Source organism: Rhinoraja longicauda, chromosome 2 (assembly GCF_053455715.1).
Source record: "Rhinoraja longicauda isolate Sanriku21f chromosome 2, sRhiLon1.1, whole genome shotgun sequence".
Taxonomy (NCBI): domain Eukaryota; kingdom Metazoa; phylum Chordata; class Chondrichthyes; order Rajiformes; family Arhynchobatidae; genus Rhinoraja; species Rhinoraja longicauda.
The window spans coordinates 3,554,749-3,568,384 of NC_135954.1; the positions used below are offsets into that span (position 1 = coordinate 3,554,749).

The following is a 13,636-nucleotide window of genomic DNA, read 5'->3' on the forward strand; positions in this document are numbered from 1 at the left end:
TTCACCCAGAGAGTTGTGAATTTGTGGAATTCTCTGCCCCAGAGGGCAGCGGAGGCCAATTCACTGGATGAATTTAAAAGAGAGTTAGATAGAGGTCTAGGGGCTAGTGGAATCAAGGGATATGGGGAGAAGGCAGGCACGGGTTGCTGATTGTGGACGATCAGCGATGATCGCAATGAATGGCGATGCTGGCCTCCTCTATGTTCTATGTTTCTATGTTTTTGTGCTGTATCTTTAAACTAATTTAAAAGCACGGAAATGGGCCCTTCAGCCCAACTTGCCCATGCTGACTATCATGCCCCATCAACATTAGTCCCACCTGCCTGCGTTTGGCCCGTATTCCTCTAAACCTGTCCTATCCATGTACCTGTCTAAATGTTTCTTTAATGCTGGGATAGTCCCTGCCTCAACTACCTCCTATGGCAGCTTGTTCCACACACGCACCACCCACTGCATAAAACGTTTACCCCTCAGGTTTAGTTTAGAGATACAGCGCGGAAACAGGCCATTTCGGCCTACCGGGTCCGCGCCGACCAGCAATCCCCACACACTAACACTAGGGACAATTTTTACATTTACCAAGCCAATTAACCTACAAACCTGCACGTCTTTGGAGTGTGCAAGGAAACAATAGACAATAGACAATAGGTACAGAAGGAGGCCATTCGGCCCTTCGAGCCAGCACCGCCATTCAATGTGATCATGGCTGATCATTCTCAATCAGTACCCCGTTCCTGCCTTCTCCCCATACCCCCTGACTCCGCTATCCTTAAGAGCTCTATCTAGCTCTCTCTTGAATGCATTCAGAGAATTGGCCTCCACTGCCTTCTGAGGCAGAGAATTCCACAGATTCACAACTTTCTGACTGAAAAAGTTTTTCCTCATCTCAGTTCTAAATGGCCTACCCCTTATTCTTAAACTGTGGCCCCTTGTTCTGGACTCCCCCAACATTGGGAACATGTTTCCTGCCTCTAATGTGTCCAACCCCTTAATAATCTTATACGTTTCGATAAGATCTCCTCTCATCCTTCTAACTTCCAGTGTATACAAGCCTAGTCGCTCCAGTCTTTCAACATATGACAGTCCCGCCATTCCGGGAATTAACCTAGTAAACCTACGCTGCACGCCCTCAATAGCAAGAATATCCTTCCTCAAATTTGGAGACCAAAACTGCACACAGTACTCCAGGTGCGGTCTCACTAGGGCCCTGTACAACTGCAGAAGGACCTCTTTGCTCCCAGATCGAAGATCTCGGAGAAAACCCACGCAGGTCATGGGGAGAACGTACAAACTCCGTGCAGAAAGCACCCGTGGTCGGGATCGAACCCGGGTCTCCGACGCTGCATTTGCTGCGAGGCGGCAACTCTACCGCTGCACCACCTATTAAATCTTTTCCCCAACCGTAAACCGATCTATTCCTCTGATGGTTTTATGCACTGAGGCAGGGCGACCGGACAGAAGGATATAACATTAGGAGAGGTGCAGGTAGGGTAGACGGTCACAAACATTAATGCAGAACCATCGTGGGCCGAAGGGCCAGTTTCTGTGCTGTACATTTCTATTTTCCTATGTTTTAATATTCTTAGTTAGAACATAACATTAGTGGAATTCTCTGCCACAGAAGGTAGTTGAGGCCAGTTCATTGGCTATATTTAAGAGGGAGTTAGATGTGGCCCTTGTGGCTAAAGGGATCAGGGGGTATGGAGAGAAGGCAGGTACGGGATACTGAGTTGGATGATCAGCCATGATCATATTGAATGGCGGTGCAGGCTCGAAGGGCCGAATGGCCTACTCCTGCACCTATTTTCTATGTTTCTATGTTTCTATGATTAACTGGTTATTTAAGATTTTCAGGACATTTGCCCGACCTTTAATACTTTAGAGATACAGCGCGGAAACAGGCCCTTCGGCCCACCGAGTCCGCGCCGACCAGCGATCCCCACACACTAACACCATCCTACACACTCACACACTAAGGACAGTTTACGATTTTTACCGAAGCCAATCAACCAACAAACCTGCACGTCTTTGGAGTGTGGGAGGAAACCGGAGCGCCCGGAGAAAACCCACACAGGTCACGGGGAGAAAGTGAAAACTCTGTGCAGACAGCACCCGTAGTCGGGATGGAACCCGGGTCTCTGGCGCTGTGAGGCATCGTACCCACAGTCTCTCATGCCCAGGGGGTACATTTCTCACCTGCTTTCCAGAATAGCTTGCTCAACCTGGGAGATCCTTTCTTGAGCGGTTGCCTCAAGGGAATGCTGGCTCATGGCCGATAAATACTTCAACAGAAGTTTCGTGCTCTCGGTTTTGCCAGCTCCACTTTCTCCGCTGCCAGAGAAACAAAATGCACATTTTAAAAACGTTGAAAGATAGACAATAGACAATAGGTGCAGGAGGAGGCCATTCGGCCCCTCGAGCCAGCACCACCATTCAATGTGATCATGGCTGATCATTCTCAATCAGTACCCCGTTCCTGCCTTCTCCCCATACCCCCTGACTCCGCTATCCTTAAGAGCTCTATCCAGCTCTCTCTTGAATGCATTCAGAGAATTGGCCTCCACTGCCTTCTGAGGCAGAGAATTCCACAGATTCACAACTCTCTGACTGAAAAAGTTTTTCCTCCTCTCTGTTCTAAATGGCCTACCCCTTATTTTTAAACTGTGGCCCCTTGTTCTGGACTCCCCCAACATTGGGAACATGTTTCCTGCCTCTAACGTGTCCAACCCCTTAATAATCTTAAGAAGTTCTCCTTGATTTCCCCTTAATAATCTTATACGTTTCGATAAGATCCCCTCTCATCCTTCTAAATTCCAGTGTATATAAGCCTAGTCACTCCAGTCTTTCAACATATGACAGTCCCGCCATTCCGGGAATTAACCTAGTAAACCTACGCTGCACGCCCTCAATAGCAAGAATATCCTTCCTCAAATTTGGAGACCAAAACTGCACACAGTACTCCAGGTGCGGTCTCACTAGGGCCCTGTACAACTGCAGAAGGACCTCTTTGCTCCTATACTCAACTCCTCTTGTTATGCCATTGGCTTTCTTCACTGCCTGCTGTACCTGCATGCTTCCTTTCAGTGACTGATGCACTAGAACACCCAGATCTCCTCGACATTTGCCCAGGTTCGCCACCAGGTGGAGCACAAGCTCCAGTCAGTGACATTTCATCCAGAGCTGAAAGTTTCTCTGAGCAAAGATCTTTACTTCAGTTTAGTTTAGTTTAGAGATACAGCGCGGAAACAGTCCCTTCGGCCCACCGGGTCCGTACCGACCAGCAATCCCCGCACACCAACACTATCCTACACACACTAGGGACAATTTTTACATTTCTACCATGCCAATTAACCTACAAACCTGCACGTCTTTGGAGTGTGGGAGGAAACCGAAGATCTCGGAGAAAAGCCACGCAGGTCACGGGGAGAACGTACAAACTCCGTACAGACAGCGCCCGTAGTCAGGATCGAACCCTTTATTAGTGTCATCTCTACTTCATCGAAGTAACAGTGAAAAGCTGCTCTGTTCACAATCAATCAAGGATGAGAGGGGATCTTATAGAGACGTATAAAATTATAAAAGGACTGGACAAGCTAGACGCAGGAAAAATGTTCCCAATGCTGGGGGAGTTCAGAACCAGGGGCCACACAGTCTAAGAATAAAGCGGAGGCTATTTAAAACTGAGGTGAGAAAAAACTTTTTCACCCAGAGAGTTGTGAATTTGTGGAATTCTCTGCCACAGAGGGCAGTGGAGGCCAAATCACTGGATGGATCGCCGGTGGGCCGAAAGGGCCTGTTTCCGCGCTGTATCTCGAAACTAAAACTTCTGATCCACAAGGATTCGCTCCTTGTCAGTTTGACCACACCAAAGAGAAAGATAATTATCTCTGATTTTACTGTACACCAAACAAGGGCTCAGGCTTCTGACAGTCTCCCTCTAATTACATTCTGTGGCACACTTTTAATCCTTCGCCTTCTTCATCACATAAGTTCACAAGTTCATAAGTGATAGGAGATGAATTAGGCCATTCGGCCCATCAAGTCTACTCCACCATTGAATCATGGCTGATCCATAGCTCCCTCCTAACCCTGTTCCCTTGTCGTCTCCCCGTAAGTTTAGTGCTTCAGAAACCTGAGCTAGAAGGCGCAGCGGTAGAGTTGCTGCCTTACAGCGCCGGGGACCTGGGTTCGATCCTGACCGTGGGTGCTGTCAGTACGGAGTTTGTACGTTCTCCCCGTGACCTGCGTGGGTTTTCTCCGGGTGCTCCGGTTGCTTCCCGCATCCCATTTGTAAGTTAATTGGCTTCTGTAAATCGGAAATTGTTCCCAATGTATATTCTCTAAAGTCTAAAGAATAGTTAGTAATGGCGTTGTGAATTTAAAAAAAATCTGTAATCTCTAAAGGAAAGCAAGAGAGTTCCTCCTTCTCCCCACTCCCGACCGGCAGAAGGTGCAGAAGCTTGAAAGCACGCACCACCAGACTCAGGAACAGCCTCTTCCCCTCTGTTATCAGGCTTCTGAACGGCCCTTCCAAAAGCTAGGGCACTGTCCGATTCACCTGTACCCCATTGCGGACATTGGACTTTGTCTGTGGAACTGATGCGCTACGATGCTGACAACTATATTCTGCACTCTGTATCTTCCCCTTTGCTCCTCCACCTGTTGTACTGGGGTTTGAACATTGTATTTATGTGCAGTGTTATCTGATATGTTTGGATAGCAGGCAAAACAAAGCTTCTCACTGTAAACGAAAAGACACAGAGTGCTGGAGTAACTCAGCGGGTCAGGCAGCATCTGTGGAGAACATGGATAGGTGACGTTTCACAGAGTGCTGGAGTAACTCAGCGGGTCAGGCAGCATCTCTGGAGAACATGGATAGGTGACGTTTCAGAGTGCTGGAGTAACTCAGCGGGTCAGGCAGCATCTCTGGAGAACATGGATAGGTGACGTTTCACAGAGTGCTGGAGTAACTCAGCGGGTCAGGCAGCATCTCTGGAGAACATGGATAGATAGCGTTTCACAGAGTGCTGGAGTAACTCAGCGGGTCAGGCAGCATCTCTGGAGAACATGGATAGGTGACGTTTTGAATTGGCATCCTTCTTCAGACACCTTCTATTATAGTGTGGCAAGACTCGTTATTATCTTATTATCTTAATTTAGTTTAGCGACACCCTGTCTCCATCAATGGTGTGGGTGTGCAGTTTACCAGGGAGTACAAATACCTCGGAGTTTACCTGGAACGTAATCTGGACTGGTCCAGGAACGCTGAGGCCCGGTACAAGAAGGGACAGAGCCGGCTGTACTTTTTGAGAAGGCTCCTCTCCTTCAACATCTGCAGTGAGATGCTGCAGATGTTCTACCAATCGGTGGTAGCCGGCGCCATCGTCTTCGCTGCCGTGCGCCGGGGCAGCAGGGCGAAGGCCGTGGACGCCAACGGGATCAACAAACCCATCAGGAAGGCTGGCTCTGTCCTGGGGGTGGAGTTGGATTTACGGGGTGTGATCTTGGAGGGGAGGATGCTCCTCAAACAGCGGAGCATCCTGGACAATACAGCTCCCCCCCTCCATGACACACTGGTCAACCTGAGGAGCACCTTCAGCAACAGACTGGTCCCACCAAGATGCAGCACAGAACGCCACAGGAGATCCTTCTTCCCTGTGGCTATCAAACTGTACAACTCCTCCCCCTTCTGTCGTGGGGTAGACCGAGACCGAGACTGACTCCCCCCCCAATCCTTTCCACTCATCACTTTAATTTCATGTTTCACGTATCTTGTGTTTTATGACTCTTGGCAGATCAATTTCCCTCCTGGGATAAATAAAGTTCTATCGTATCGTATCATACAGCGTGGAAACAGGCCCTTCGGCCCATCGAGTCCGCACCGACCAGCGATCCCCGCACACTAACACTAGCCTATACACGCTAAGGACAATTTATACATTTTTTTATTCCAAGCCAATTAACGTACAAACCTGTACGTCTTTGGAGTGTGGGAGGTAACCCAAAGATCTCGGAGAAAACCAACGCAGGTCACGGGGAGAGCGTACAAACTCCGTACAGACAGCACCCATAGTCAGGATCGAACCTGGGTCTCTGGTAGGGTCGCCAACTGTTCCGTATTAGCCGGGACATCCCATATTTTGGGCTAATCTCGGACAGTGTAGGCCTGGGCGCCGCCTAATGGAGGTTGCTTAGCAACCCGCCTCCCGCCCCGGGCGGCCGCCATTGGTGAAGCGGGAGCACGTGGCCGCTGGCTGGGTGAGGTCACGTGGGGCGCGGGGTGGTGACGTCACCTTGTCCCTTATTTGGGAGTGAGGTAGTTGGCAACCGTAGTCTCTGGCGCTGGCAACTCTACTACTGTGCCACCCTGCTCCCCTGATCTGATATTGCTTATTCAGCCATAAACAGTTTTATTCATCCAAAGTCTCAACTCATTGGAAGTACAAGTTGTAAGATTGGTTGTAAAATTGCACAATTGGCATTTTTGAAATGCTTCTGTTGCACGAAACTATTCCACAGTTCACAACCTCTTCCTTATCCTCACTCTGACCCTCCCCGAGTCGGGATCGTATCCAGAACTTTCTTTTGTAAACTACCAAAGAATTCTGCTTGATAAAAGTTAACCTCTTTGTGGCGTGTTCTGCTTGCAAGAGGCAGAGGTTTCGAACACTGGGCAAAGCCCGAATCAGACTCAGACACCTGAACTGCAGATAGACACAGAGTGCTGGAGTAACTCAGCGGGTCAGGCAGCATCTGTGGAGAACATGGAATGGTGACGTGAATGAGCACGTGGCCGCTGGCTGGGTGAAGGCACTTGGGGCATGGGGCGGTGACGTCACCTTGTCCCTTATTTGGGAGTGAGGAAGTTGGCAACCCTACAGTGGAGAGCATATTGACTGGTTGCATCACAGCCTGGTTCAGCAACTTGAACGCCCAAAACGTGGTGGACACTGCCCGGTCCATAAGAACCTGAGGGGTAACTTGTTTACGCAAAGGGTGTAGGGTGTATGGAATGAGCCTCCAGAGGTAGGGTGGCACGGTGGGGCAGGGTTAGAGTTGCTGCCTTACAGCGAATGCAGCGCCGGAGAACCGGGTTCCATCCCGACTACGGGTGCCGTCTGTACGGAGTTTGTACGTTCTCCCCGTGACCTGCGTGGGTTTTCTCCGAGATCTTCGGTTTCCTCCCACACTCCAAAGACATACAGGTTTGTAGGTTAATTGGCTTGGTAAATGTAAAAATTGTCCCTAGTAGGTGTAGGATAGTGTTAGTGTGCGGGGATCGCTGGTCGGCGCGGACCCGGTGGGCCGAAGGGCCTGTTTCCACGCTGTATCTCTAAACTAAACTAAACTAGAGAAGGTAGTTGAGGCATGGACTATCGTAAGGTTTAAACGAGATGGATGGGATGGATTTAGAGGGATATGGGCCCTCTAAACACAAGCAGATGGGACTATTGTAGATGCAGCATATTGGTCGGCATGGGTAGCTTGGGCTGAAGGGTCTGTTGCTCGCTATGACTATGGTTAGCATGGACAAGTTGGGCTGAAGGACCTATTTCCATCCTGTAGGACCATGACTCTGGTCAGAATGGGTAAGTTGACCATGATTCCTCTCATGATTTCGTACACCTCTATCAGGTCACCCCTCATCCTCCTGCGCTCCAAGGAATAGAGTCCTAGAAAACATAGAAAATAGGTGCAGGAGGAGGCCATTCGGCCCTTCGAGCCAGCACCGCCATTCAATGTGATCATGGCTGATCATTCTCAATCAGTACCCCATTCCTGCCTTCTCCCCATACCCCCTGACTCCGCTATCCTTAAGAGCTCTATCTAGCTCTCTCTTGAATGCATTCAGAGAATTGGCCTCCACTACCTTCTGAGGCAGAGAATTCCACAGATTCACAACTCTCTGACTGAAAAAGTTTTTCTTCATCTCCGTTCTAAATGGCCTACCCCTTATTCTTAAACTGTGGACCCTTGTTCTGGACTCCCCCGACATTGGGAACATGTTTCCTGCCTTTAACGTGTCCAACCCCTTAATAATCTTATACGTTTCGATAAGATATTTCGATAAAATAGGTGCTGGAGGAGGCCATGTGGTCCTTTGAGCCAGCACCGCCATTCATTGTGATCATAATCAGTAACCCATGCCTGCCTTCTCCCCATATCCCTTGAGCTCTAGGTGCCCCTAGAGCTCTATCTAACAGTAGTCCTAGTCTACTCAACATCTCCCTAGGGCCTTTACCTGATCTATTCATCTGATGTTTTTGTACAAGGTTGACTCTGGGTACAAGACTCAGTTTATTTTCCAGTTTAATAACGCTTGTCTAAATGCAGTTTGCAGTTACTTGAAATGAGAGGAAGCCAAGATTTCCGAACTAGATTTATTATTTTTAGACATGGGATGTGATTTATTTTTGGCAATCTTACTGCGCTGATGAAACAAAGCAGAGAGTGGAAGTCGGTATGGGAAACAGATTTGAGGATTTCTGTTCCAACCTGAAGGAATTTCATTCTGAAAACAAGTGTTCCACAGACTGAGTCTATTGTGCTGTTCAAGATGCAGGCGAAACAATCGACAGAAATGGGCGGAGAAATGGCAGATGCACTTTAATCCGAGCAAGTGTGAGGTGTTACAAATAGGGTTGCCAACTGTCTCGTATTAGCCGGGACATCCCGTATATTGGACTAAATTGGTTTGTCCCGTACGGGACCGCCCTTGTCTCGTATTAGGCCCGGGCAACGCTGTAGGCCCGGACACTGTAGGCACGGACACTGTAAGTCCGGACACTGTAGGTCCGGACACTGTAGGCCCGGACACTGTAGGCCCAGTGGCCACTGTAGGCCCGGACACTGTAGGCCCAGACACTGTAGGCCCGGACACTGTAAGCCCAGTGGCCACTGTAGGCCCAGAGTCTCGGGCGCTGCCTAACGGAGGTTGCGTAGCAATCCGCCTCCCGGCCTGGGCGGCCATCATTGGTGGAGCAGGAGCACGTGGCCGCTGGCTGGGTGAGGTCACTTGGGGCGCGGGGCGGTAACGTCACCTTTTGTCCCTTATTTGGGAATTAGAAAGTTGGCAACCCTAGGGAGAACGTACAAACTCCGTGCAGACAGCACCTGTGGTCAGGGTCGAACCTGGGTCTGTGGCCCTGTGAGGCAGCAACTCTACCGCTGCACCACCGTGCCACCCCTCCAGTACTTAGTGTTTTGCTCCAGATTCCAGCACCTGCAGTCTCTTGTAAATGCGGTCTTTAAGTGTTAAAAGCTGGCGATTGAACGATATCGTGAGGGGCCATTGTTGAGAATGCTGAACACCTGCATCTGATGTAACGGCAGCACTCGGGATCATGTGAAAGTATTCGATACTTGCCTTGGGCAACAATACATGACCTTGCACCTTGATGTTCATTGAGAAAAGTTGTAACTTCTGCAACGAGCAGGAAGTGGGAGAAAATATTAAATATGTAGGAAGGAACTGCAGATGCAGGCTTACGCCGAGATTGACACAAAATGCTGGAGTAACTCAGCGGGTCAGGCAGCATCTCTGGAGAACATGGATAGGTGACGTTTCACAGAGTGCTGGAGTAACTCAGCGGGTCAGGCAGCATCTGTGGAGAACATGGATAGGTGACGTTTCACAGAGTGCTGGAGTAACTCAGCGGGTCAGGCAGCATTTGAGGAGGGAATGGACAGGCGACGTTTCGAGTCAGAACCCTTCTTCAGACTCAAAGACACGTGACGCTGATCGGCGAGTCTGGGTCAGAACACGGTCGTAAACAGGAGAGCAGCAGGAATGATCCCGGGGATGAGTGGGTTAACATATGAAGAATGTTTGATGGCATTCTCCTGCCTTCTCCCCATAACCCCTGACACCCTGTACTAATCAAGAATCTATCAATCCCTGCCTTCAAAATATCCACTGACTTGACCTCCACTATGGCAAAGAATTCCACAGATTCACCACCCTCTGACTAAAGAAATTCCTCCCCTTCTCCTTGCTAAAGGAACATCCTTTAATTCTGAGGCTGTGCCCTCTGGTCCTAGACTCTCCCACTAGTGGAAACATCCTCTCCACATCCACTCTATCCAGGCCGCTCACTATTCTGTAAGTTTCAATGAGGCCCCCCCTCATCCTTCTAAACTCCAGCGAGTACAGGCCCAGTGCCCACAAACGCTGACAATGAATCGGCAAGTTACATCATCCAAAATCTAGCGAGCCGGAATATTCTGCTCTGTAATGCCAGGTCATAGAGTCACAGAGTGATACAGTGTGGAAACGGGCTGTTCGGCCCAACTTGTCCACACCGGCCAACATGCCCTATCTATACTCGTCCCACATGCCTGCTTTTTGGCCCAGGTCTGGAATAGGCAGCGGTAGAGTTGCTGCCTCACAGCGCCAGAGACCCAGGTTCGATCCTGACTACGGGTGCTGTCTGTAGGGAGTTTGTACGTTCTCCCCGTGACCTGCGTGGGTTTTCTCCGGGTGCTCCGTTTTCCTCCCACGCTCCAAAGACGTGCAGATGTGTAGGTTAAATGTCTTGGTACAAATGTAAAAAATTGTCCCTAGTGTGTGTGTAGGATAGCATTAATGTGCGGGGATCGCTGGTCGGCGCGGACCCGGTGGGCCGAAGGGCCTGTTTCCGCACTGTATCTCTAAACTAAACTAAACTAGTGGATATGAACACAGAGACTGAACTTGCGAGACAAGAATCAAACACACCCATGCACGCAGAAGCAGCAACATAAAAATAAAATCATTTATGGACACATTTCAAAGAACATTATGATAAGAGCTTTGCTTTTTAATATCTCGCTAAATCAAAAAAAGGCAGCTCATTGAAAGCACGAAGCTCTATCTAATCGTCTGGAAATGAATGGCCTAATGTCAAAACTTTCTTACTGCTGATAACTTAATGTGCATAAATAAACAGGATGCTCTTAAATTAACAGATTATGGAAACAATTACTCTGGGAACAGCGGTAATTACAGAGTCGTATTCATAGTTTAGTTTATAGTTTAGATACAGCACTGAACAGGCCCTTCGGCCCACCGAGTCCGCACCGACCGGCGATCCCCGCACACTAACACCATCCTACACACACTAGGGACAATTTACACTTATACCAAGCCAGTTAACTTATAAACCTGCACGTCTTTGGAGTGTGGGAGGAAACCGAAGATCTCGGAGAAAACCCGCGCAGGTCACGGGGAGAACGTACAAACTCCGTACAGACAGCGCCCGTAGTCGGGATGGAACCCGATTCTCCGGCGCTGCATTCGCTGTAAGGCGGCAACTCTACCGCTGCGCCACCGTGACCGCCCTAGCTCTTATACATTACATGACAGGTCACAACAACTTTTCCCAATTAACCGTCTAAACGTTAATTTCTTCTACATAGAGTCAGTTTAGTTTATTGTCACGTGTACCGAGCGAGGTACAGTGAAAAGCTATTGTTGCGTGCTAACCAGTCAGCACAAAGACAAGACAAGATCACAATCTAGCCATTTACAGTGAGTCATACGATGTGGAAACGCCCCCTCCCCTGACATCAGTCTGAAGAAGGGTCTCGACCTGAAACGTCACCCATTCCTTCTCTCCAGAGATGCTGCCAGTTACTCCAGTATTTTGTGTCTACCTTCGATTCAAGCCAGCATCTGCAGTTCCTTCCTACACATTGAACTATCGTAGTCAGGATCAGGGGTGCCGACTATCTCACTCCCAAATAAGGAACAAGGTGATGTCGCCGCCCCGCGCCCCACGTAACCTCACCCAGCCAGCGGCCACGTGCTCCCGCTCCACCAATGGCGGCCGCCCGGGGCGGGAGGTAGTTTGCTAAGCAACCTCCATTAGGCGGCGCCCAGGCCTACAGTGTCCAGGACTACAGCGGTCCCCGTGCTACAGTGTCTGGGCCTACAGTGTCTGGGCCTACAGTGTCCGGGTCTACAGCGTCGGGCCTAGAGCGTCTGGGCCTATGTTGTCCGGCCTATGGTGTCCGGGCCTACAGCGCCACCCGGGCCTAATACGGGACAAGGGCGGTCCCATACGGGACAAACCAAATTAGCCCAAAATACGTGATGTCCCGGCTAATGAGGGACAGTTGGCAACTCTGGTCAGGATGCAACGCGGGTCTCTAACGCTGTAAGGTAACAACTCTACCACTGCTCAGTGTGCCGCCCCTGATGGGCCAAATGGCCTAATACTGCTCCTGTGGATTATGAGAGGGGGATATGTTACCTGATGAGGACACATTGATTGTCACAGCGTTTCCAGAGGCAGTGGTAGCACTCGTTAGCGATGGCGAAGATGTGTGGCGTGAGTTCACCCAGTTGGTGCTTGCTGTAAACCTCCATCGTCTTCTTATCGTAGAGCCCACAGATGGGCTTGTACGGATTGACCGAGATCAGGATGGAGCCGATAAAAGTCTGGAAATGAATCCAAATGAGACAATTAGTTCATTTCTGTTCTACCATTTTATACCTGGTTTGGGTGGTCACGGTGGCGCAGCGGTAGAGTTGCTGCCTGACGGGCGAATGCAGCGCCGGAGACCCGGGTTCCATCCCGACTACGGGTGCTGTCTGTGCGGAGTTTGTACGTTCTCCCCGTGACCTGCGTGGCTTCTCTCCGAGATCTTCGGTTTCCTCCCACACTCCAAAGACGTGCGGGTTTGTAGGTTAATTGGCTTGGTAAATGTAAAGATTGTCCCTAGTGTGTGTAGGATAGTGTTAGTGTGCGGGGATCGCTGGGCGGCGCGGACCCGGTGGGCTGAAAGGGCCTGTTTCCGAGCTGCATCTCTGAACTAAAATGTAAACTAAAGATGTTGTCAGGGGCTGTGGGGTTGAGTCAAAAGAGACTTGTTTCCATGCTGAATCACAAAACTAAACGTAACTAAACTACACTATTTAATATTTTCTCCCACTTCCTGCTCGTTGCAGAAGTTACAACTTTTCTCAATGAACATCAAGGTGCAAGGTCATGTATTGTTGCCCAAGGCAAGTATCGAATACTTTCACATGATCCCGAGTGCTGCCGTTACATCAGATGCAGGCGTTCAGCATTCTCAACAATGGCCCCTCACGATATCGTTCAATCGCCAGCTTTTAACACTTAAGTTCCTACGTGATAAGAGCAGATTTAAGGCACTCTGCTCCTAGCACTTCAAGGGTCAAGGATCTGGAGAAAAGGAATAGGTGATGTTTCGGGTCGAGACCCTTCTTTAAGTCCGAAGAATAAAGGGGAGGCAATTTAAAATCGAGGTGAGAAAGTTGTGAATTTGTGGAATTCTCTGCCACAGAGGGCAGTGGAGGCCAATTCACTGGATGGATTTAAGAGAGAGTTAGATAGAGCTCTAGGGGCTAGGGGCTAGTGCAATCAAGGGATATGGGGAGAAGGCAGGCACGGGTTACTGATTGTGGACGATCATCCGTGATCACAATGAATGGCGGTGCTGGCTCGAAGGGCCAAATGGCCTCCTCTTGCACCTATTTTATATGTTTCTAAACACTTGATGCTACCAAGTTTTCAGTTGCTTAATACTGCTGCAGTTTCAGTGTTGTTTGAGGTTAGTTTATTGTCACGTGTGTCGGGGACTCAAGGGATCAAGGGATATGGGGAGAAGGCAGGCACGGGTTACTGATTGT

The 13,636-nt window shown here is 49.5% G+C and overlaps 1 protein-coding gene across 1 annotated transcript in view; it reads right to left on the reverse strand.

Annotated features, from left to right (window-relative positions):
• myo10 (myosin X) overlaps positions 1–13,636 on the reverse strand; it is a 200,360-nt gene that overhangs the window by 91,579 nt on the left and 95,145 nt on the right. The window contains exons 4-5 of the mRNA XM_078426665.1: positions 12,234–12,421; positions 2,197–2,331 (exon numbers count right to left, since the gene is read on the reverse strand). Coding sequence (XP_078282791.1) covers positions 2,197–2,331; positions 12,234–12,421 — 323 coding nt within the window. The remainder of the gene's footprint in view (positions 1–2,196; positions 2,332–12,233; positions 12,422–13,636) is intronic.